The 25,096-nt window shown below is 42.4% G+C and overlaps 1 protein-coding gene across 2 annotated transcripts in view; it reads left to right on the top strand.

Moving 5' to 3' along the window:
* LOC120831451 (regulator of G-protein signaling 3) overlaps window positions 1-21,914 on the top strand; it is a 76,229-nt gene extending 54,315 nt beyond the window's left edge. For both annotated transcript variants that reach the window (XM_078087737.1, XM_078087738.1), the window contains 2 exons: window positions 807-941; window positions 18,822-21,914. In XM_078087737.1, the coding sequence (XP_077943863.1) occupies window positions 807-941; window positions 18,822-19,844 (1,158 nt within the window). In that variant the 3' untranslated portion in view covers window positions 19,845-21,914. The remainder of the gene's footprint in view (window positions 1-806; window positions 942-18,821) is intronic.
* The last annotated feature ends 3,182 nt before the right edge of the window (window positions 21,915-25,096 follow it).

The following is a 25,096-nucleotide window of genomic DNA, read 5'->3' as shown; positions in this document are numbered from 1 at the left end:
ACTCCCACTGGCGCTCTAAAGGAAATGTCCTCCTTTAAGAGGTCTTCTGGGAAGCCAAATTAAAATTTTGAGCAAAGAATCCACATAAGTGCGTTTTGTGTACTATATAAAGGATCCATGTGGGCTGTCATTTATCAAAAGTGCATCGCTAGGATCATGACCAAAAACCCAAAAGACCCATTAAACTAATGGAGATTTAATCTGGACATCAGTGAGATCAAATACAGATTCGGGATGTTCTGAAGAGTCAGCCGAGGGACATTCATGTCCTTTTTTCAGTGAAAGGCTATTTGATCAAGCTCGGCCAAGTCTAAGTTAACCGCTGCGTGTTAAATATTTATTCTCCTATATTTCCCAGCAGCGGTGTATTGATTCGAGCTCTTTTAAGAGTGCCATCTTGCCATCGGTCAGGTAATCGTTTTGTCAGCATATCAGATTCTGCCTGAAGTGGATACCAGCCCATTATCCAATTTCACTAATGCTAGCGCCTTTACCACTTTACAGTCCGTGGTGTCCTGAAGACAAAGTTCAGATGACAACTGCAAACACACAACATACTCATAGGCTGGGACACGCACACACAGTAGTACCGCACCTCTGACACTGTACTGACGCTGCAGAGTTTGATTCATTCTTTTGCATTCATAGTTTTTAGTCCAATCCTCCGATGTGCGCTCCTGTGCTCTCCCCATCTGTAATCCTTTCACCGCCGGAGATCAGGAGACATCTCTTCTTCTCTCCTTTGACAGTAGATGCCTAATTGCCTGCTGTCTCCCCCCTCTCTCTCTCTCTCTCCCCCTCTCTAGAAGTGCGACTGCTTGCTCAGCCTCGAAGCCTATTCAGCGGACCAGAAGCGCCGCGTGTGTCAGTGTCTGAAGGACAACATTGACAAGCAGCTCCAGCTTCACAGGAGGGAGCCTTCCTTTCCGCATTTTGAACAGGTACGCCGCATGGACACGCACTTCCACCAGCATTACCAATTTGGTTGTATGACAGAGATAAATCCGTAAACACTTGGGACACATGGGAAGGCATAGATTTGTGCAAGCCCCCCATTAGAGATACCCCGTGAACACCACGCGCACACGCACGTTCCTGCACCGCACACAACCACCGTTACGACTTTCCACTTAGCGCTTACAGTTCTTAAAGACAAGTTTAATGCTGCCTTTTATCCAGCTGGATTGGAGTAGTTCCCCTGCTTTATTAGAGTGTCAGCTCAGTGCATACTAAGCCCTGCTTGCTTTTTTTCACGCCAAAAAAAGGGACATTTGATTGCAAAAGCAGGCTTCTGTTACTGCTCTCTATCTCTTTCTCTTTAATTATCTCTCTCTCTGTTACAATTCACAATACAGCGGTGATTGTATACAAACGACATATTAAGATACAAATTCTCGTAATTCTTGAGCGTAATTGAGGGTTGTGTTTACTTTCTGCTTCTGTCTGACTTCACAAGTTCCAACAGTCGTTAGTTATGGCTAACATACTCTGTGTTTGGTCTCTACCAACCCTTGTTATAAACATGCTGGCTGTTAAGTTGCTAAATGCTGCACTATGTAGTAGTAAACCCTATATGCTGTTTCGAGATGTGAACCAAAACAGTTCATTTTCATGGCGAAAAAACAAATCTTGGGTAAGCTGCAAGTTGCTAAAACATTCCGTAGAGCTAAGGGAAATGGATAATGATTCTCCTGCACCTCTGGGGGAAAATCACATTTGTAGGCACGCTTTAGTGTTTTGCAAATATTCAAATGGATCCAATCCAATTGAGTTTAATCCCCTACTTGTGAGGAAACACAATGGCGGAGCATGGAGCTGTAACGGATACGCAGTGACTGATCTTTAAGTTCTCACCGGGCTCAATAGCTTGCCCTGATTAGGAGGGTGGCTGCAGGGAATGAGATGACTTTAGCCCAATTTGGTCATTTTGAGCATCACCTAGTTCACCATGTTCTCTCATGCAATTAGTTTTTTTTTTCTTTCTGAAAGATATGAGTGACTTCCAATCCTGTTTCTACTAGATTTCTTTGTGTAGAACGGTACTTAGTTCTTAGGTTCTTAATTCTTTACCTCTTTCATTTGGGATGAACGGACAAGACCGAAGATTCATGCCATCCGTTTCAAAGCCGTCCAGCCCACATCATTTGAGTTCAGCTGAATGGTGATTAAAAGGGTTAAATAGATTTGCGTGCTTACGCCACACTTGTTGTACATCAGCGGTTCATTTCATCAGCACATGAAAGAGAGAAAGAGAGCGAGGGACCAGCCGCCAGTGATTCATGCCTTTCTCCCTCTGCACGTGTGTGCGTTTCCATGTTTATGCTTTTCTATTTTTGCCGACACGGTTCATTCAAAACGATACCTGATGAGACTGTATTACTTATTATTTTGTGTAAATGTCCAAGAATTCCATAGTTCATAGGCTACTGTAGTTTAGGATACTTTAAGGTGAACTCTCTCTCTCTCACACACGCACACACACACACACACACACACACACACACACACACACACTGCAGTGATCAATACATACTGCATGGAAAGCATGCTAAATCACTTAAGTCAATGCCATTTACCCAAACTCTATTGACTGGACGGTTATATATATCAGTAAACCCCTGATTGATTGCTTCAATTTTAATTAGTATTTAAGTCATGAAATAATCCTCAAAGGATATTTCCTTGGCCCACATGATGAAGCTTTCATATTAAAGCTGAAGCTGTTTTATTTTGACAGTGAGTCCCATTGGAGCTGTTGGGCGTGCCTGCCTCCTTAGACACAGGCCACACAGTCCGGCACGCGCTTTTGGAAATGTAAAATACACACCTCACATGTTGTTATTGTTTAGTAGAAACCACAAGCTAAGTACATAAAAAAAAAAAAAAAAAGTAATGTCAATATAATGACCCTAGTTTCCAGACGACGTATAACATATTGCACATAGTTAACACGAGAAAAAGTTACACAGCTTATTATAAATAAAGTATAATAATATTTGGGCATGGTATTAAAAAATAATTTAAATGAACTGATGGCAGATTTAGCTGTTTTCTTATTCCCTATCGCTCTTTCAATGTGGACACACGTGTTTCTCTTTTGATGTTTTATTGCAGCAGTTTGACGTACCTCTTAATGCTCTTTGTGCGTGAGCGTTCATTTATAAAAGAGCCGTATTTGAAACGTGAGTGTGGACCCTAAACGTGCTCCCGTTTGTTGTGCGTCACGTAAATTGTAAGATTATGCACTCACAAGTGTGTGTGTGTCCTGTGGAGCTATTCCTGTTTCCTTCTCCATGCACCTGTTAGAATCGCTCACTGTCATTTCTTATCAAATAATAATAAAAAACGGCCTCCCGGAGGCAAGAGAATACACGCTTAATCATTCTACATCCAGACGAATTAGATCACTCTTGATTGAATTTCTCCAGAGTACCTTAGAGGCAAATAGTTTGTATTCAGTCAACTCCTGATGTGTTTAATCGTATGCAAATCAAGTTGTCGAGTACTGGAGATGTGAGGATAATTTAATTAGTGGTGTTCCATCTGTTGCACGTCAGGCTTTAAAACTAAATGTCTTGTCTATTTCATCTTGGAAGTTTCCTTTGGCTATCTCCATATTGGCAAAGGAAAGGAGGACACATTCCTGTAGACAGACATTTGTGGGTCACGTCCCTCCACAGACAACCACTGCATTAGACGTACCCTTAGAAGAAAACAAATGCACATCAATATCTCAATCAAATGATTATACATCTACCACAGCGTCCCCATGACAGATATGACGGTAATCATCTGCCCCCTTATTCATGCTGCTTCCGCAATCATTAGTTTGTTGTTTCGTTACTGCCGATTCAACGCGACCACTTAGTGAATAGAGTGTAGCCAGTGAGTTAGAATCGCCCATTTGCCCTGTGTCACAAAACGGCATTTGTTGTCTCCACACAAAGCCGATTAACTGCAAACTTAGCTGAAGCCTCCACTTTACTCGAGAGTTGTGTTCAAGTGTGCCGAGAGAGAACCTACCCGACACAATCGCACCCATTCTACCTGCCGGTGTTGTTTAGTCCATTCATGTTTTTCCAGCACACGGGTGTCAGTGTTGTTGTCAGCAGCTGGCCCCGTTTCTCCCGAGTCCCCGAGCACTTTGAATGCCTCCCGTTTGAAACATTTGGATGCGAGCCCATTTTACTTGGAGATTCTTCTAATCCTGCAGTTCCTCTGAGCATTATGGGACTTTGCCAGTTTCTATTTTGTGCAGAGATTATTTTAAAGTCAGCAGATGTTTACTGCATTATTAGAGGCGATTGTTTACGACAAACCCGACTGATGCTTCGCTTTGTTTCTGGCTGTTTCGCTCTGAGTGCCGTGAAAGAAAGGACGACAGGATACCACAAAAGGTCTTAATATCAGAACAAAGGGGATGAGATGCAGATGAGACTTCGAAGAAAAAAACAGTACTCTCGGTAATTTAGTCAGCCACTTTTTTTTTTGCTTTTGGCACTACATTTATTTTTGGTGTTATCGTTTCTCCCACACGGTTTGCTTTTGGCCCTGCAACTAAAAGCTGCAGAGCAAAAACATCAAATTTGAACTTGACCTTTGAGTTCTTTAATAGTGTGATCCTAAAGTAGATCCTAGCTGCTCTTTCTACAATTTACGCTAAACTAATAATCTATAATCTATATACAACCCTTTTATTTGTTTCCGTACTCATTGTACAGCCCCACATCCATTAACAGCCTGTTAAGCTTCCGTGTAAAGCTTCCGCTAGGTTCTAGTGTGGGCTGCATTAGCCACTAGGCTGCTGGAAACTTCACACACACACACACTCACCCTAAAATTGGAATAAAGGGAGAAATGGCTGCTTTGAAAATCACAACAGCACTTCATCACACACAGTTTTCAGTGAGCAATGCTGGCACTCCTCTGAGTCACAGTCAGAAGGGAAAAGCTGCATAAATCTTCCATAGGGAGCATTGGCTCTCTTGCTGAGTGCAAGAAAAGATGGCTGCTGCTAATGAAGAAAGTGTGTCTGTGGCGGTGCGGCTGCAGCTTGTTCTGTTCTCTCTCCGGCTGTCTCTCTTCACATTTATGAGAATCTGTTTAAGCTGCTGAGGTGGTTATTACACAGCATTAAGTTGACTCACTAAGAACGAGGACTCTCGTTCACTCCCACTCTTTGGCCTCACTTGTCAAACTGTTTATTTACGATATATTTAAAGACAGGGACGGTCTCTTCTCTTCGAGGGTGGTCTCTTCTTCTCTTACTGACTATGCTACTATGTCTCTCCATGTCATTCTAACTCAATCGTTGATCCTCAAAGCCGTGGACGGACAGGAAGTGTCTTTGAATATGCATCTTTTTGGGGAGCATATCTCACTACGAGGGCACACTGAATCTTAAGCAGCAACACAAAATAAGTACAAGAAAATAAGCTGATTGCTCTCCGCAGTTCAGGGATTTATTACAAAACTGAATTATTCATTCACATTTCCATCATTTTTACGAAGGCCCACACATGCACACACACACGCACACACATGCTTTTTGTGGCAATGTCATCCATGAAAGTAAGTCAGAATTGTTGAATGCTCCAGTTGATATTTAGCAGCACTAAAATAAGTCGAATGTTACTATAAAATATTTCCCCCACCATCGAGAATGTAGATTTAAGATTTGATATTCCCTGAATTCTTCTCACAAAAGGAAATTTATTTCTACAAAACAATTTCTTTTGTTGATAAAAGCAAAGGTGCTTTACAAAGTACAAAATCCAAAAAAACAAAAAAGAAGTCAGTGCACTTATCCTGAGAAATATACTTACTGTTGTAGACCTCAATGGCAATCAGACAACTGCTTTGGAAGAGATCATGAGCCACAAATCTGAAGACAACTACGGCTTTGACATTTACTGGATCTCAACGAGAACAGGATCGGTCATGTGATTCAGCAAGACTTTGCAGGATAGAGAAAGTGTACTAGAAATAATGACCGTAATATGAGACAGTAGTGACATGATGCAATGTCACAGGTTTTCAAGCTCAGGGTTAAAGCGAAAGAGGCTCTTTCTCACCTGTTACCCCACCGCAAGTAGGACATTACAAAAAATACATATGCAAATAGTTACATGTCTAAAAACCATGAAAGCAAATGTCAAATATCCTCATGTTGAGTCAAATATGGGCGACTTCTGCGCAGTCACGTGACTCTAATTTCTCTCGCTCTCTTTATTTCCCCTCAACAGACACACATTTTCCCCTTCAGTGTCTCCAATAAGACACGGATGAATTACATCCGTCATGTCTTTGCCTTTGTCTTTTCTTAACTCGCACACACAAACAAACGCATAAACAGCACGCTGTAGGCTACTGTTGGAATGTATTGTCCTTTTAAAATGCGCCCTCCACATTTAGTGCTGGTTCAAAAACACGAGCATAGGGAAGTTAGGAATTATTTTCTTTTAGATGTTTATTAAACGAGAGCTCTGGCTACAGAGTAATTTGCTGGTTAGAGAGATTGTCCTTCAGGTCTAAAGTGTATCACATGTTTTTTTTAAATTTAAAAGATAAAAAGTGTCAAAGATTTGAAGTAAATTAGTAAAGCAAAAAAGCTCTCCACCTCCACCTTTTGCCTGTGTGTTGTATCCAGTGTTGGATATCCATTAATGTGCTACAGTAACCTTTCAGGTGTTTTCTGTATGCGACTGAAACAAACTACTTTAACAGACGACTCGGAAATATTGAGTACAGGATATTTGTTATTTTGGTTTGATTCCTCATTTGACTCTGAGCATGTGAAAAGATTACCAGAAAAAAATAAGCCTACTCTCCCTTTTTGTTTTTCTTTTCTCTTCCTTATGTTATAAATTATAATCAAAAAGGATCTCCTTCCCTTCCAATTCTCTTGCAGAATTCTCTAGTGCTACTATGCAGTTCTCTTCCTTTGGTCTGTGTCCATCTTTATCACCATGTGTTTAATACCAGGGTTCCCTGTGTCTCTGTCAGTTACACAAACACACACACACACACACACACACACACACACACAGCTCAATGTTATTCATTGTGGCCTTTAGTTTAGGATTAATTCCCTTGGCTCTCTTTAAACATTAATGATTTCCCTTTGATGGAGTGATGTTTAGCTTTATTTCAGCCCGCCTTTAACTATTCATAACTGTGCTACATAACGGCAATCGTGCATCAGCGCAGGAGCTCGAATGGATGAGAACCGAGCAGACTTGGTCCTGAGAAGGTACAGCCGAGCATGAAATCCATTCGCTGTTAAATTGAATAATGCGCATTCTTAACTAACAAAAAAAGACGTCTGCTCCACTGAGTATGCAATGGAGCTGGGATAACAGTTCAATTTTTAAACAGCAGCGCTTCTTTCTTTTTTTTTCTTTTTTTACAGTTTTGATTAATATAATTGATTAATGACAGTTGGGAGAGCCCCAACAAAAAAATACCACCAACTGTTTGCCTTGAGTTGTTGATCATTACTTTACTGGCGAATACCTGCAGCCGGACGGCGAGGTAGACAGCGGTCTGTGCAGTGTAATTGACAAGGTTTAAAATAGCTATTTCAAAAGCCCAGTATTTATTAGCACTTGATATGATTAGATAAGACGTATAGCTTACATGGCCCCCCTGAGGCCTGATGCAGACACATGGTCATTGTAACAGACAGGGGTGTGTGTGTGTGTGTGTGTGTGTGTGTGTGTGTGTGTGTGTGTGTGTGTGTGTGTGTTATTAGGTGTGACAGAAATGGCTCTTAGCATCCTTCTCTTTGATAGGTTTGTATTTGGTGCTTTGATTTGCAACGGAGCAACTTCTAAAAATAGCATAGAGGGAGAGAGAGCTAGAGAGGGAGGGAGGGGGAGAGAGAGGGAGAAAGAGAGGACAATGACTGCTTGGGTCTGCAGACTTAGTTGTATTTGATCTTTCCATTTTAAATATCCCCACTTTTTACCCTCACACCCGTTTTCTCTCCCTTATTCCCTCTTTCTTCATTTCCTGTCCTTCACTGACCCCCCCCCCCTCACCCACAGCCCCACTCCCTCTCCCCGCTCTCTTTTGCTCCTTTGCTCACACATTAACGCTCACGTTGTTACCGAGCTCGGGGAGAAGCCGGGACCGCAGCAACAAAGACGAGACAGAGAACAAGAGGAGGAGAAATTGAAATACTCGTACAAGCCGAAAAACGGACAGGAAGACAAAACAAGAAAAAAAAAAAAGAATAGATCCCATATGGTCACATTGGATTAGCAGCTTGTCTCTATTCGCGCTGCACAAGTGATTTGTCTGTGTGTGTGTGTGTGTGTGTGTGTGTGTGTGTGTGTGCCATTCTTTGTCGTACTCTTGGACACCAACCAATGACAACACACTCAAGCCGTCAGCACACCACGCGTCCAGATGCCCATGTCTAAGGTAATGTGTTGCTGTCTCCTGCTCTGGTGTGAAGGTCAAACCGAGAGTTCTATCTGGATACTTCAGGTTGTGTCTCTACAGTTGCGATTACTCTGTTTGTGTGTGTGTGTGTGTGTGTGTGTGTGTTCTTCCTTTTGCTCTAAATATGCTGTAAATATCTGCGTGTGTGGGGATCCACTGTCTTTAGGTTGTGTGTGAATGGTAACGATAATAATGTCACAACTATTTTGCATTGGTTACATTTAAATAACCAAAGACGTGTTGGAGGTTTTAGTTCCTGTATTCCTGCTTCAGATGAGCGTGGACGTTTTCTCCCTGCTCCCGTTTTCTGAATGAGATTTGTATAGTATCGGTAGAAAAAAATAAATCGGACATAAGTTCGGGAGAAATACTTCGCTGGTGTGGTTGATCCCTCAGTGAACCGGGGTTCATGTCGCTCCATCGGCAGGAAACTAAGAAGACCTGGAGGCCTTATTTTTTACTTCAGTGTCTCTTCACGCATGCAATTGAATAATTGGAGAAGCTCCACAACCGCTCAAGTTGAATCCGTATCGGTGTAATTGCCGCCAAGACATCTGCGTTCACCTCTCTTTTTTTCTTCTTTGCAGTAATTGGCAGAGCTGTTACCTGCGTTAAACGACCCCATGCTGTTTTGTGTTGGACATCTACCCCTTGAAGGGTATCGTTAGTGGCGGACAGCCGTTGACCCGTGTACAGAGGCAGCAGCTGTGTGTGTCTCCTGCCTTTCATTGTCAACTGTTCCTTGTCACACTTTGAGGAGAGAAAAAAAAAAGAAACCGTCCCTGATCTAGCATTCACAGGCTTTGAGAGTGCTGAGAAAAAGGTTAAAGAATAGCAGAGGGAGAGAGAGACACGTTGTTAAAATAATCACTCAGTTACAGGTCGTTTGTTTATCTACGAAACTCAATAGATTCCATTCAAACAATATGCTAAAAGGTTTCCTTTTTTTTATATTCATTTAATGTTGGATGGTTTCTGCTTCATTTGTTTAAACCGATGACTTCACAGCCGCATTTTGTGTGTGTGTGTGTGTGTGTGTGTGTGTCGGAGCACTGGGCGTGTGTTAAAACCCAATACACGTGTTCGTTAGCGTGTTTGCGTGTGTGTGTTTGTTTACAATGGACATGTGTCCACTGTGGGCTTTTCTGCCTTAACGTCTTGAGGGAGGCTGTGCAGGGACGCAAATGGATGCAGATGTCAGACAATATTTACAGACACACACACACGCATCTTCAATCACGGAGACCAGTGATTATGTTCGACGGACATACGCACGTCTTCCCCTCTGGGCTCGCGCTGCTCATGTGTCTCTTATCATTATCGCTATCTCCTCCTTTCCTCTCCCTCTTTCCTTCCCACTCGTTTGTGCAGCATGGGAGTCTACCTCCTTAGCCTGTTGGTCTCTCCCCCCTCCTCTCTCTCTCTCTCTCTCTCTGTCTCTCTCTCTGTGTGTGTGTGTGCACAGTTCAGTTGGCCTAGCCCACACTCACAGAATCACCCATACCAGCCCGGCTATCCAGCCACAAACACTCACTAACAGTTTGACAGAGGAAGTAGGCCACTTTAATGGGGATCTGTGGAGTGCTCGTGTCTGCCTTTGGGGGATTGTAACCTGGATCGGCTTCCTATTGCCAGGTAGGGTTTGCGTACCATCACTTTGTTAATCGTCTTTGGACTAAATGTTATGTTATGTGGTTTTATAGTGCTTTTCTCATGTCTTTGGGTAAAACAGGTTGTTAAGAGTATCCATGTGCTCGGTGGGAGTTACTGGTATATTGTGCTGCTGGAGGACAGGGAGTGGTTGAGACGTAGGGAGAGAAAAACGAGACGGAGAGATGGGAGGAAAGATAGAAAAAAGCAATAAAAGCGCATTTATCACAGGGCATCTCTATGCTCATATGAGGAGTTTGGTGCCTGTCTTTGTTTTATCCTCCCTCTACCTCTCCATTCACTTATTTCCTTTCCTCGCATATAGCTTTAATAGCTCCGCTTTAACATAATTAGCCCTGTAATATCTCCTCCCTCTTAGTAAACAAGAGTCCTGGACAGCATTCTCCAAACAGATTGTTTACAACCTCCATTTGGCAATTCTATTCCACTGGTTTCGTCTCTGGCCGCGTGCCAGTGGCATCATGCAGCCCTCCGCATGGCTGGGGAGTCGTAGGGTGAGAAACAGGGAGACTGAGAGAGCCGAGCGCATAGGGAGATAGCCATTAAAATAGACCGAGAGCTAAATGTGATAGAGAGTGCAAGAGAGAGAACAACAGGAAGCACACGGGGGAAAATTGCTTTTCTCTATTCCTCATGAGAGGAATTGTTGAGTTTTTATCTTCTTGGAAGGAGAGAGAGAGAATGGGGGTGTGCACTTCATGTCTCTGCATGTTATAAATGGGGAGATGATCAATAATACAGTTTAAGCAACTGTGAGCTATTGTTTAAATGAAGGTGGGGAAAAGAAGTTTAAGATTTTTTTAAAGTAATAAATGTCTAACATTTTCCCCCTCAACCTCAATCTTACTGCTCTCCTTGATCAATAGCTGAGTGTCTATCACACACACACACACACACACACACACACACACACACACACACACACACACACAGAAGGCTAAATGTGATTTATCAGCTGGTGTTACACCGCTAGCAAACCCCAGCTTGAACAGATGAGACTTTTTGTTTATTTCATGACCTGTGGAAAAAAAAACAATGTCATCTTAAGCGCTTGTGACAAAAACAATTAGGAAACAAAAGGAATCAAAAGCCCGTCCTCTCACGCACACGTACACACGTCTCTCTCTGCTCTTTCCACAAAGGTCTTTGGGTCTCCAGTCGTTTTCACTGCTCACATTGTCTTCGGCAGCCTGGCGTCACAGGGCACGTTACGTAAATGACATTTCCCCTCCGAACCCTCAGCGTCCATCAATACTGCCTTTGCGTCTTCGCATGCGTCTCTCACGCACACCCCAGGAAACGGCGACCTCGTCCCTCGTCTCTCCCCGGTCCCGCCGTGATGGCCTGTGTCTGCTTTACTGGGAGAGAATCAATCTGGTTTCCTGGAAAGTTTGCCGAGGACTGTCCGTGCACCCGTGTTGCTCTGTAAATGAGATTGCAGCGTGATGTTTAAGACTTGAACACTCGTATGTACAAAACTACGTCATCAGCTTTCAGTTCGAGGTGAATTCGCAGTATTATTGAGCACATATGTACTTACGTTTTATGAGGATAGCGATTCCAGTAGTTTACTTTGTGGCCTAAAGCATTTGTATTACTCTGAAGCCGTAGTCTTGGTTCAGTTAAAAAGATTTAGCCCACTTTTATGTCCGCTTGTCCTTTTTTTGGGAGGGGGGGGGTTTCCTTTGATCACCAGACCTTTTTTTCACTTGTTCCCTCGCCCTCCTTTCAATTTTCATTTTTCTTTCTCCTTACCTCTTGGCCCGATCACAATGAAGAGGTCTGACAGATAAACGACTATTACCCGCCTCATCGCTCGCCTCTTAGTGAAATCGAGGGCATTGCGGCGCATGTAATGAGGTCATTCAGAGATGGATCATCTATATGGTCTGGTCCCTTAACGAGTAAATGCTATTACACCAACAATAATGTCTCTTAAGTTTTTTCTGACCGCAGATTGTTCTGGAAGGTGCATGTAAAAACACGCTTGATATATATTTGGTTGGCCTGGACATTGGCCGGACGCACACAGACCGATAATCTCAAAGCCGGCCTTTGTGTCAGTCCTACACACACTTTTCACAGAAGCAGCAAACATCAGGATGATTAACATCTCAGATACTGCATGACAAAACCTACATATACGCCTCTTCCAAATGAGATAGGACACATGCGTCTTTCGTGATAAATGGCCTGTGCTTGCTGGGAGGTAGAAATGAACCATGTGACTTGTGTTTATGTAACAACGTGTGACGTGGGATGGAGCAAATGGCTTGACTTAGGCAAATACACTCAGAAATACACCCTGATTGTTCCACTCATTTCATAAAAATGCAGTGCTGCTCTTCTAAAAAACTGGTTAATCTACGTCAGGTGTAAATCTAACTTTTATCTAAAAAATACCTTATGTAAAAGTGATACTATTTAATATTAAGTATTTGGTTTTCTGTAAATATACATATTGGACCATTCAGAAGACATTACATTACATATGAGTACTACTTCCCTTCAAAATAAGATAACATACATATAAAATACTACCTGCATGTTTGACATATATGAATAATAACAGTCCAACAATATAATATCACATAATATAGATAGTCTTCTGCATAATAAGTAATTTTATTTTTAAATGTGCGAATGTGCCTTGGGGTATTTGTATACTGGATTAGTGCTTTGGTTTTCTGTGAAGAATGCAGTTTCTGCTTGCTTGTAACAGTAGTGCTAATTGAGTTGATGTATTTAGTTTGGAAGTGGACACGGCAAGTGTAATTGTGGAAACGATTAGTATTGCACTGAGTAAAGTAACGGGGCGGGGGGGGGGGGGGGAGTACAATCAATCACTCAATCAATAACTAATCTTTAATGCAACATATTACTTAAAATAAACCAGGAGGCAGGAAATTAAACAGAAAAGCGAGCGAGGAGGAGGAAAGGAAGGAAAGGGATAAAGATGAACGATGGCGCCATGAAGATGAGAAGCCGGAGGGGGTGGAGAGCAGCGACGATGACAGAGTTCATAGGTAAATCTCTCGCTTTTGGAGAACGCACAGCACAGCTGCTCCCTTGGAATGGGTCTCATATTGCCATGGCAACCGTGGGACAGAGTTCACATAATTGTTCCTGGGTGACTGTCCACAACTGTGTGTTTCCTATTGCTTCAGCCATATGAGAATATGGCGACCGTCACAATTTTAGACCTTCAGAATAAGAGTATTTTTTTTGGCAAATGAAGGTCGTCGTTGTCATTATTTTCTTTTCTTAAATTAGATTTTTTTTGGTATAAAGGATTTCAGGGTATCCACTGATCACACCTGCCCCCCCCACCCCCCCACCCCCCTGGTGACACGGTTACACCAAATATGAATCATGTCATTTGGTAGGTGTCACTGGTAGGTGTGAATTCATTTCTTCATATGATGCACAGTATATCTCGGTGAAGGCAGGAAATAGGGTTGAGGGTAGCTTCCTTCCAGGTCCATTTGACTCCAAAAACTAATAAGCATAAATAAGTATTTAACATCCGTGCATATGTGGCATATGCCTGTGCTCAAACGAGTCAGTGTCCACATAACCTTTGACATTAAATAGTTTTATTTTTTGTAACTAAGCTGCAAAACCCACAAAATGATCCTATTAAACATTTTTGTGATTTTTGTGTGATGTAATCTTTGAACCCCTCTGAAGCCCAAACATTAAATTGCTGGTGGCGCTAGTTTCCAAGTCATGTAATCCCCTCAGTGATTCATCATGAGTATGATTCCTCCTCCAGAGATAATGAATGCCATTACAAAATTGGGCATTTTGCATTTGTGTTACAGAGACAGTAGACATCTGAAACAAAAAGAGAAAAGAAGGGGTATGACAAAGGCCACTGGACTTTTGCACTTAAAGGATGTCATTAAATGTGTAAAATTACTGTACGGGAATTTCACCTGGACTTGCAAATACTGTATAGCGGAAAAATGTGACTCTAGCCACTATGTTTGCCTTCTGGGCTTTAACATAATTAACTGGCATAATCTCTGAAATGATGAAGCATAACTTTAATTTAACAAACGCATGCAGTTAGCTGGTCAACGAGGCATTAAATCACATCTTCTCGTTCAACTGAATCCAATCTTTTTTTCTGTCACAAACAAATGTGTGTTTGAAAACTCATTTTTTGCACAATTTGTTCATTATTCTCGGTAGTGTCTGTTTGAAATGTTGCCTGGCAGGCACCGTGTTAGGTGTGTAATTGATTATTTATTTATTAGATTATTGTGAAACCTTTTACTAGGAAGCAGGATTTGTGGGTTAGCGAGGAAGCAGGTTAAACCCTGGGTTTTCACTCTAACGACATTGGTCCACTTCTTGACGCAGCCTAACCAGCTGCAGAGCAGGTTATGTGTGAGATACATTATGTACAACGGCACCAGCTACAGACCAATCAAAGCACGGTGCGCTACACAAATACGACAATGTTAAAGTTATAATCTGGACTAAAAGCAACACGGTTTTAACTGAGAGAGGAAAGTACTGGACCGCCAGCCCAAAAACCTTTTTGATCCTCAAATGACCTATATATCACTAAAATAATAAAACAGCATTATATATATATATATATATATATATATATATATATATATATATATATTATCTTTATCTATTTATATCTGACATTCACTGTATTCGTGTCAGCTTCTCATGCTGCAGTTTGACAGGTTGGAGTCGTGCGCTAACTGTCTGGTAGACTTTATGCATTACCTTGTGTTACTCTCCTGGCAGGTGATTCAAAATTAAAGTAGGACTTCTTACCTGCTTTGAATCATTCATGCTGGTCTTTTATTTACTCCCAAGTCAATTTCACCCAGCTTGGGTTGCAGCTGCATCATTATGCCCAAACTTGTCATTCAAGCCATAACTTCCCCTCCCAGAAGGCGATTTGTTTCGTATCTTCTATTCTGGACTGATTATATATCCAAGCAACATATTTACTTAACAGACCCGACCCCAGATAAGCGGTTGACAATGAGATGAGATGGAATGAACAAAAACATATATGAATATAGGCAGAACTATTTGCTCCTAAATTATGATGAGGATTTTAGAAGCCTTTCGATTTACACATTCACACACTCATGAGTTTTTCACATTATTCACCTTTTCTCTATTCAATCATAAACCAAACATCCCACTCCCCATTTTAGCGCTGGTTTGGTTTTCTTGCTTAATTCAGGTGGTGCAAGAGACTGTATTAGGGCTGAATCATTGCTGATCTTGAGCCGTATTTAAATATGTTTGTATATTGCATATGTATATGTGTCGTACTAGCATGTAAACACGCATATAAGCCTCAGCATTTTACCCATTAGCTTGAATATACTCATTCATCCAGGCTTTAAAAGTGCTGGTGATGATGTAATGGTAATAATGGGGAAAATGTCTTAAAGAGGAAGCCTGGTGATGTCCGTTGTTTTCACATCTCCAGATTAAACATGAGGACAGGCTTGAAAGACGGGGGGGTCTATTTGAAGCGGCTTGAGTTGTGTGTTTGGGTTTCTGTGTGCACGCGTCGACTGTACAGAGTGTAAGGAGAAATAAATGTATCTGACAGGACAGGTGGCTCCATTGTGTCTCAAGCCATAAATTCAACAGCCACGGTTTTACGTATGTAGGACAGGGAAAGAGAGATGAAGATCAGCAAGAAATGTGAAAAAAGAAAAACGGTTTGTGCGCACATAAACGTAATCCAGATATAAAGAATAATTGTCTATCACATATTTTTCATAGTGTCATAAAACATCTAAAATCATAATTTTTCTGGCCAGCCTGATCTTAATGGACAAATTAAGATGAAGAAAGGAAGGGCAAAAAGGGATAAAATGCTGAGGCTGTACTTCCACCTTCCTCCTTTCATCGTATACGGACCCCTCATGCACTCAGTGCATCAGTAAGAAGCCCTGATGTCTCGGTTGTAACACTATGAACCATTTAGATAGGATCACAGGCGGGTTAAGAGGGGGTTAGAAGAGAAAATGAGAGGTCTGGATCACCTTGGGGCAGTTGTATGTTTCCTTGAACATCAAAACAAGTCAAATAAATATTTATAGCCCAGAGTCTCAGAGGACATCACAGTAGCAGCACTGGAAAGATGTTCTGAATAACCCTAAAAGTGTTTCTCAAAGACAAAAAGTTTAATAGACGGAGAGATTTTCCCACTATGACCCCGAAAATCAGTTTGCATGTATTTGATTGGGTTGGTCAATATAATAAGTGTTTTTTTAATGGCCAGATTTGCAGATAGTTTCATTGTGTGTACATTAAAAATAACTGGGCTCAGATCAGAACCTTGAGGCGCTCCACCGCCCATGTAAAGAGAATATCAAGCCTTCTGTAGGTTGATCCTACTGCAAGTCCGCCTGACTCAAGTCATTTGCAGACTTCATAAATTCAAAGGGTTGGAGAAAAGTTTAATCGGGAACACGGTATCCGCGAGACTTGATGTGAGCTACACAAGTACACAAACAGCTTGTTCAATTTCACTGTCTGAGAGGAGGTTGCATTATCTCCAATTAGAGCGGAGCGTCTTGTGACTGCAGGTCGTCATCATGGGTTAACTTGACCAGCACAATGAGGCCCTTCACCACACTGACTTCAGACTTGAAGAAGATAGAATTGCCTTTGTTAACAGAGCTGAGGACTTATTAGCTGAGGATATTATAAATACACTCATGAGCATAGCTAGTAATAAGATACAAGATTTTGAAGATTCAGACGATTTAGTTTACAGCAGTTTATTTTCATGGTTCATATAAGTGTTCAAAATTCAAGTCAGATTTCTATGTTCATGTCCACATTATAAACAAATGATAACGAAACATTCCCCCAACTCAAACTGTTTGCGTCCCATTTAATGCTGCGTACAGAGTGAGCTCAAGATTCTCTTTCTGTTCAGTGAAAATAATAAAGCAGTCATCACCTCTTTGCTCTATTTCACAAAAATGACACATCAAACCCATTTAATCTTTGATCTCTACTTATCTTTGCCATCTATTTTACCCATTGCTCCTAATTATTAGTTAGTTAGATTAGTCTGTCTTTGGTCATCTTTCCAGTGAGATGTGTTTCTACACAAACCGTGCAGACTGATTGAAGGACGCCGTTCTACCCAGTGCATCAAAAAGTGTTCAATCCTTAGTGTGTGACGACTTGTGGCTCGGGTTTGATTGAATACAGCAACTTTACCGTTTGAACACGTTCTTCTCAAGATAACACCATCAAGGCCACTTATTCTAGTTGTGGTCTTTGATTGAACTGTCAAATGATTATTTTATTTGAAAATGTAAAACCTTGTAGTCTCCACACGTATTAAATGGGATTGTCTGATTTTCATGCAGGGTTTCTTTTGTTTTTGTTTGTCTTTTTATAACCTCTAACCCACTCACATTGGACCTGTTTGTTTGAATCAATGCATCATATCAATATTTATTCATATGGTTTCTTCATGTTGTCATTTGATCCATGTTTACTAGAGTAGAGCGTCTGCAACATGGTCATAAGGTTATAGATGACTTTGTGTATTTTAATTCAAAGCCTCTTGAACCCATGTGCTTGGGGACATATATATTATCATCCACTAATGCCACTGTATACTAAAAACGTGTAAGTAGTAATCAAGCTTGTGTTATTTTTGAAAATAAAACAGTTGCCAGCAAAATTAGATTAAATGGAAAAGTTTGGTGCATAACTTTATAAACAGTTCCACAATCCAGGCTTTCACATTCAGCAACTTGGCGATTTTTAGTCCAACTTGAAATACAATTCTGTAGGTTTGAACAATTTCAGCCCACTCAGAATGCATTTTTAATGATCCACCCACTGAGGGCTGTGCGTGCGCCGATAGGTTAAAGCGGAATTTAAAACATTTTGGGAGGAAATTAACGCTAAAAGCGGAGAGACTGAGGATCGGCGTGCTGTGTTTCGCCACACGTGCACATTTGCGTCTGACGTGCGATATCGTGTTTAGCCTCCTGAAGGGAATGATGGCAGTGGAGGGCTTGTTTGGTCGTTCGGGATGAATATGAATCGTCGGTTTGTTTAAGTGACAGCAGATTGGTGAACAGATGGGTGACTCGGACATTGTAGCAGTAATCTCATCAATTTCTTCAAGAGTATTTCTTGTGTCTCCGTTGAGCCGTGTTTGTTGGACAGAATCGGCTCCGGCGTGATAATGGAACCGCCAACACAACACCCCTTTGAAACAAGTTGAACTCACTGGCCCTGATGCAATGTGGTTTCTAGCGGTTCAGTCTGTTGTCAGTCTTATGAGAAAAAAAACGAGATACAGCTTGTTTTAATGGCCTGGAGGGAGGTGGGGGGAGTGGAGGGGGCCACACAACCACAACCTGGTGTCTGATGCCATGCTTGTCGAACTTCCAGTCGGGAAAGACTCCATGCCATCAATTTACACTGTGACCTTCTGCACAGACATAAACGTCATCTGCTCTGCTCCTGGCTCGATGACGGGGGTTATTTCAAAAACCAAATTCAATGACTGCTAATGAAATAGTTGTGATAACTGGATTTTCTCGTGGCAGCACAGTGAATCTCAATCATGCCGCGTTAAACTTGTTCGATTTACGTACATGCCGTGCGTCAATAGTCCCAAAGGTTTTAACCGGTTGCTCTCTTCCTGCCTCTGTTCCCTTCGCTAGATGTTGGAGCCCAACGTGGAAGACCCTTCCTGTGAACTGGGCGGAGTCGGCGGAGACCGTGGCGGCGTGTGCCTCCACCTGCCCCCCCGCAGCTCAGAAGGTGAGGACAGCAGCCTGTACCCCTCCAGTCCCTCGGAGCCCCTAACCCTGGGCAGCCCTCACCCCTCGGATCCTCTCACCCCTCTGGACGACATCTACATGCCCCTCGGGGGTCTGCTGGGATCCGAGGAGCGACACAAGGTGCCTCCCACGCCACCTCCTTCCACAGAGGGCGAGGATTGGAGGAGCATGGAGGGCAACGAGATGGAGATGTGGAAAGAGGCGAGTACTTTGGAGTACCGGAGAGGGGAAGAGGAGGACGATGGGGCCAGCAGGAAGAGTGCTGGTAGCGAGGGGGATGACAAAGAAGAAGAAGAAGGGGGTGATGAGGAGCGAGCGAGGCACAAAGAGGAGGCCAACCTCAACCTGGCGGTGTCGAACGCGGATGAGGACAACGCCTCGGAGCCGCTGGACACCAACGCCCCCCCCTCCTCCTCCTCCTCCTCCTCATTCGTCATCCCCGAGCTGCGCCTCGATCGCTCCTTCAGTGCCGACGCCCTCTCCTCGCCCAACACCGACGAAGAAGAGTACGACGAAGAGGAGGACGAAGACGAGGAGTCCGAAGAGGAGGAGGAGGACGAGGAGGACGACAGCGACGACGCCTACCTGCAGCGCAGCGACAGCAAGCGGCGCAGCATGGTGGAGGGGGCCACCTGCGAGAAGCACGGAGGGGGCGGCCTCAGTGTGCAGAATTCCCTCCGCCGGCGCACACACAGCGAAGGGAGCCTCCTGCAAGACCCCCGCTCGCCATGCTTCACCTCCGACAACGCCATCAACTGCCTGGAGGCCGGGGGCGGGCACCACAAGGGCGGCTGGACGCTGCCGTCCCCTAAGACCCTGAAGAAAGAGCTGACCAAGAACGGAGGCTCCATGCATCAGCTGTGTATGCTGTTCTCTGGGAGGAAGGTAAGCAGTGAACACTGAAATAACAACATGAGTCGGGCATGAATGAGAAAGAAAAAAAAAACACACACACGCCAAAGGTAGGATTCGATCCGAGACAGAGCTCATTGTATTTACAGTCAATCTTACATTTAAAGAAAAATGTATAATACAGACTTTTGTGTCTCATCGCCAATGCGTCAGCGGGCCTGATCCGACAGCTGAGCTCTGTAAGAAGGGTGACATCGAGTGGTAAAAGAGAGCAAGTACACAAGAATCCTACGAGTCACTGAAGTCCGCGTGAATCTAATGGAAAAGACAACGGCCAGTGTGTTTTAACTAAGGTTGTATACAGGACAGTCTATGAATTTACAATATAAGTAATATTAACTGCACAAGAAAAGGCACTGAGCCTCAATTGCTTTTATATAAAGCTTTCAAACAAAAGCTCCCGCTGCACTGCACAATTCATGCACTTCTCACTTAGAGGACATAAAAAACATCCCAAAACATGACACGAAAAACAAAACAAAGACACTAACGACTGAACACACCAGCTAGTAATCAACCATCCCTGCTTTCTCTTCACAAGGAAGCATAAGTATATTTACGCCTACATCAATACATCAATCATGTATGTGTGTAGTCAAAGTACACACATACATGATTGATGACTTTACATACAGCTTATGCTGTAAAGTACTTGTTGGCTGAGTGTGCAGTCTGAAAGTAGAGAGTTTTATTTGAAGAGAGCTTCAGAGACGGATTCTTGTCATCAGGTACAAGAAGCTTCCGTGCACTTATCACTAAGAGTCTCATATAAAAGAGGAAATAGTCCTTGTATATGTTTTCTGGGTGACTTTGACTGAGCCGTTCATTCCAGAGCAGGTAGTAGTTGTTCTAGTTGTCCAACAGAGGGGGCTTGGTCCCCACCCAAGCGAGCTCTTTTCTCACTTCACTCTGGCCGAGGCTGAGCAAGGCATCATGGTTGAAGAATCAAACCAGCGTTTAATGTTGTTTTCTTACAATCTGTCAAGTGTTATTGTGCTGTGACTGGAACGCCAACCTGTACCGTAGCTTGAACTGCACGCCCGTCACAGCAGTATGCATTTGGTGATGGGCCTCACAAAAAGGAGGAAATAGAAAAGGGTACCAGAGCTCCACCTACTACGCCCATAGAGCTACTGACACACAAACGACACGTGTGATCGAGTGCTCACTCTGTCATGGTTTCATCCGTCCCTCCTTCCACGGCTCTGTCAGCGCACACGGTAGCCTTAAATGGCAGTGTGTGAGCCGTGCAGAGGAGGAATGCAGTAGGCAGACCTGGAGCCTGTTGGTCTTGGCAGATTCGAGGGGACTTTTACTACCTTTTGGCGTCGGAGACTCTTTTTCCACCGTTATCCAAAGTGATTTGTCACCCCCCCCCTTCCCACCTCCTCATTCGTAAATCTTGTGCAGAAACATCCAGGTGCAGAAACAGAGTGTGTGAGTGTGTGTACAAACACATCTTCAAAGTGTATGAATTTGCTAATATTTAGTTCATACAAGAAGCTCTTAAAACTTTGTGGCTCTGGCTCTTTGTATTGTTGAAATTATGGTACAATTATCATCACTATGGATTTTATTCAGTCATCATGTCGACATTTATTGAAATGAACAATAAGCAAGACTTAGAAAAAATGCTTTAATGCAGGCCAAACAGCGAGGACACGTTTAACTATTTTCAACTCTTTTTGGATTGTGTTGAATTTATAAATAATAAATGAGTCCCTGATTTGACTGAGAGAGAGAAAGCAGAGGGTCTGAGCACAGTACCCCCCCCCCCCCCCCCCCCCCCCTACTCTTAAACTGTTTTTTTTCTTGCTAGGCAGTGTTTACTCTGGTCCCGTTTTTCTTCCGCTCTGCACCTTCTCCTCTCACTTGATGTCTTTAGTGTCTCTAGTATATTCAATGCAAGAAGAGCCAGAGACGGACAGAGAGCAGGACTCGAGGAATAATGTCACCTCGATCGCTGAAAACAAACTGTGTGATTCCTGTAATGGAAATGCCAAATGTGGTTCATTTGTTACTGTTGAAAATAAAGGTGTAAAGTGTTTCCTTAACCCAAAATACCTGCGTTGTTCAAGACTATATCTTTCATATTTGTTTAACATTTGGTCTTAAGATTTGTCCTTTCACACAACATGAATATTTAGCCTCATATAACAGACAAAGTCAGCAGTTTGGACGGGAAACGTTTTTTTGTTTGTCAAATTTGAGAAAACCCAACAAGTAACGCTCACAAGCGTGGGACAAACACAGAGCTGGGGTGCATGATATGGAAATAGATTAGAATGTATACGTACTTGAAAACAGGTGTGTTAACGGATATGGCTGCCAGTGCTTACGCACGCACGCACGCACACACACGCACACACACACACACACAAATGGAATTGACACCTGCGGGATCAATCCGAATGGTTGTAAAAAAAAACAGCCTTGTGACCAACGTTACCGCAGCGCTGTCTTACGGTTCTTGAGGTAAGGTGTTTTTTAACTGTGGAACGCGTGGAACATCTGCTTCTTTCCTTACGATACGATCTAGATGTGAAATGTGTAAAACTCTAGCTGGTTAAAGTTTTCACGTTTGAAAGTGGCAACAGGGAGATGAAGTTGGTCAAGATTGCTTGAGTAACATTCAGAATTCAGCACTGAAGAGCAATTTCCATTCAATGCACTGCACACAATAGCCCGTATATTATTTCTGATTAAAGCTGTAGGGCTACTGCACGTTTTAATTAATGTTTTAAAGTAAATTAAATATTGCTGCTTTTGCCTGGTTTAAAAGAAGAGTGAAAAAAAAGTGAAAATGATCTCCTGAGAAACCCAGCATCCGTTGTCCTCAAAGTTACATCCAAAATATCAAAACCGATTCCCTAACATGGAGCAAAGTAACAAGAATTCAGTTGTTTGACATCTGGCAAAATAATAATATTTATTTGACCTTATTAAGATATCCCTTAGAACAGCATATTACACATAGGGTGAAGTACACAAAAATGAGTTCAGAACAACATGTCCGTATCAGACCTTTGGAGTACTGTCCCACCTCTTTCCTGGAGAAGTTGGATAAACAGCTTGCTATTTTAGGCCTACGTAGAAAAATGTTTGAGTACTATCAAGTTATCCTCGAGTAGCTGAGCTTCACGTCTAGACTCCCATCGGTCGTCCAAGACATCATCTGCCTAACCTCACCTCAAGGAGTCATTTGAAATATGAAAATTGCACCACACATACTTAGTTTTTTAGTGAATGCATTGTGGAAACAATTTAAAGTGAATTGCTTTGGGCCTCAAGTGCTGTTCTGCTCGATTTATGATGTGTACACAATGTACACAATCAGCGTGTATCCTTTGGCCTTGTTTCTAAGTGAATGTTCTACTGTCTCGAAGGGACAAGGGGTCTCCAGGGTTCAAATCCATGAGAGATGCAGCCAGGCTGAGTATGTCCAGTGAAATACTAAATGGGTAACATGTAAATATTTACTGAGCAAACTGAACCAGCTTCCAGGACAGTCAACACAGGTTCCAGTCCACCCAAGGATATTCTGACAAAAATGCAAAGGAACTGTTTGTGGTGTTTTCCGTCACAGTTCACAATAAAATGACCATGTTTACCTCTCCATACGTATTTGTATGTCTGTCTGTTTGTGCATCCGTTTGTTTGTATAACTAGATACATTACACAGCCATACACAACCAAATAGTCCTCTAGAATTATCTTCCTGTTATCCCCCTCAACCCTCTCAATTTAAGTTATTTACAATCTCGGCTTAAACAGTCCCCAAACATTAAGATACAGGAAGTGAATGCACCTTTAAATCCCCACGCACAAGCACACGCTGCATTATATAGATAGTGTGAATAAAATTAAATAGATTGATCCTGTGGTAAAATTTGCCCTCCTTAGTTACTGTTGCTATGCTTGTTGGGCTTATGGATGTTGCACAGTGCACATGCTGTTGTTTTGCAGTTTGATTTAAGTACAAACAGCAGGCTTCTCATTTCTCACCGACAACGCCGTTTTTTAGTGTCTGTCGACGGCCGTCCGTTGATTTGATCAACTGTAGCGGGAAAACTTAAATTTCTCTGATCAAAAAGACAAGGAAATTAGGGAGAATGATTAGAGAGTTATTCTTGTGTGTAAAGCTCTGGCATTTTAGCAGGATAATTACTAAAATTGTGATTACATCGTCCATGCTCTAACCTAGCGTTGTTGGGATGCTTACTACAAACAATACATGGGATTTAGGATTTATTCTTCCACTTTTTCAAGACAGGAGGCTTTGAGGATGATGACCTACTTGGAATGAGGGATGGTTGGAGTTACAAATGAATACCAGGACAGAGCAGCTTAGCCTGAACACTGACATAGTAGCATCCACCACCACACAGAGTGCTCCAGATTCTTCTAATATAATCCGTTAAATAATTTAGTTATCTTATAATATTCTCCTTGGCTGTGGAAATGGCAATAGGTCACTGATCACGTTGGCGCAGATACGTTTTTTTTCTTTTTTGGTTAGCGTCCTTTTTGCTGAACAGGCACATTTGCAGAGATGTATCTTCTGACACACTGAGACGCGAACATCACATTTGCTCGGTTTGGAAATAGCTGGCCGTGCTGCATCTCTGCTTATTACATTTCTTCCTTCACCGCCAAAGGTCATGATGAAGTTAAACTATAATATACATTATTTATGTACTATAATGATCAGATTTGATGTTTGCATATAACGAGGGCCTATACATAGGATAGTTGAATAGTTGATTCCACTATCTAGAGTTTAATTAAAAGGCTTTTTAAATGCAAAGTGCTCAAATGGGGGCTATTTTCATCCGGAAATTAAATCTGTTGGTTTCAGCAAACTTACTAACTCGGGACATGAGAGTTCAAAACCTCCCACACAAATTCTTCTTTGCCAGGGAAGCTCTCACATGGCCAAATAACTCTGTATACCTGCATTCTTTCTATGCCCCATTAAGCTCCTAAAACACTCAACTCAAAGGGCTGAGATAGCGTTCCTTTTTCTAACGCGCTGTATATTGTATATTGTTTTTTTTATTGAGTGTGAAGGAGAGTGGGAACCTGCTGCTTCAATCCATTAACTCTGATATTCCTGTAATACGAGGCGAATGAGGGATGCGGCGGTCCCTGGCTCAGCATGACTCAAACGGAGATGATGACATAAACGTGACTAATGTAATAACTGAAAGGTGCCTTACGCGCAGCAGAGGGTTACATGCATA

This window comes from Gasterosteus aculeatus, chromosome 14 (genome assembly GCF_964276395.1).
Source record: "Gasterosteus aculeatus chromosome 14, fGasAcu3.hap1.1, whole genome shotgun sequence".
Taxonomy (NCBI): Eukaryota; Metazoa; Chordata; class Actinopteri; order Perciformes; family Gasterosteidae; genus Gasterosteus; species Gasterosteus aculeatus.
The sequence above is the reverse complement of the archived record's forward strand: the minus strand, read 5'-3'. Positions and strand labels throughout refer to the sequence as shown.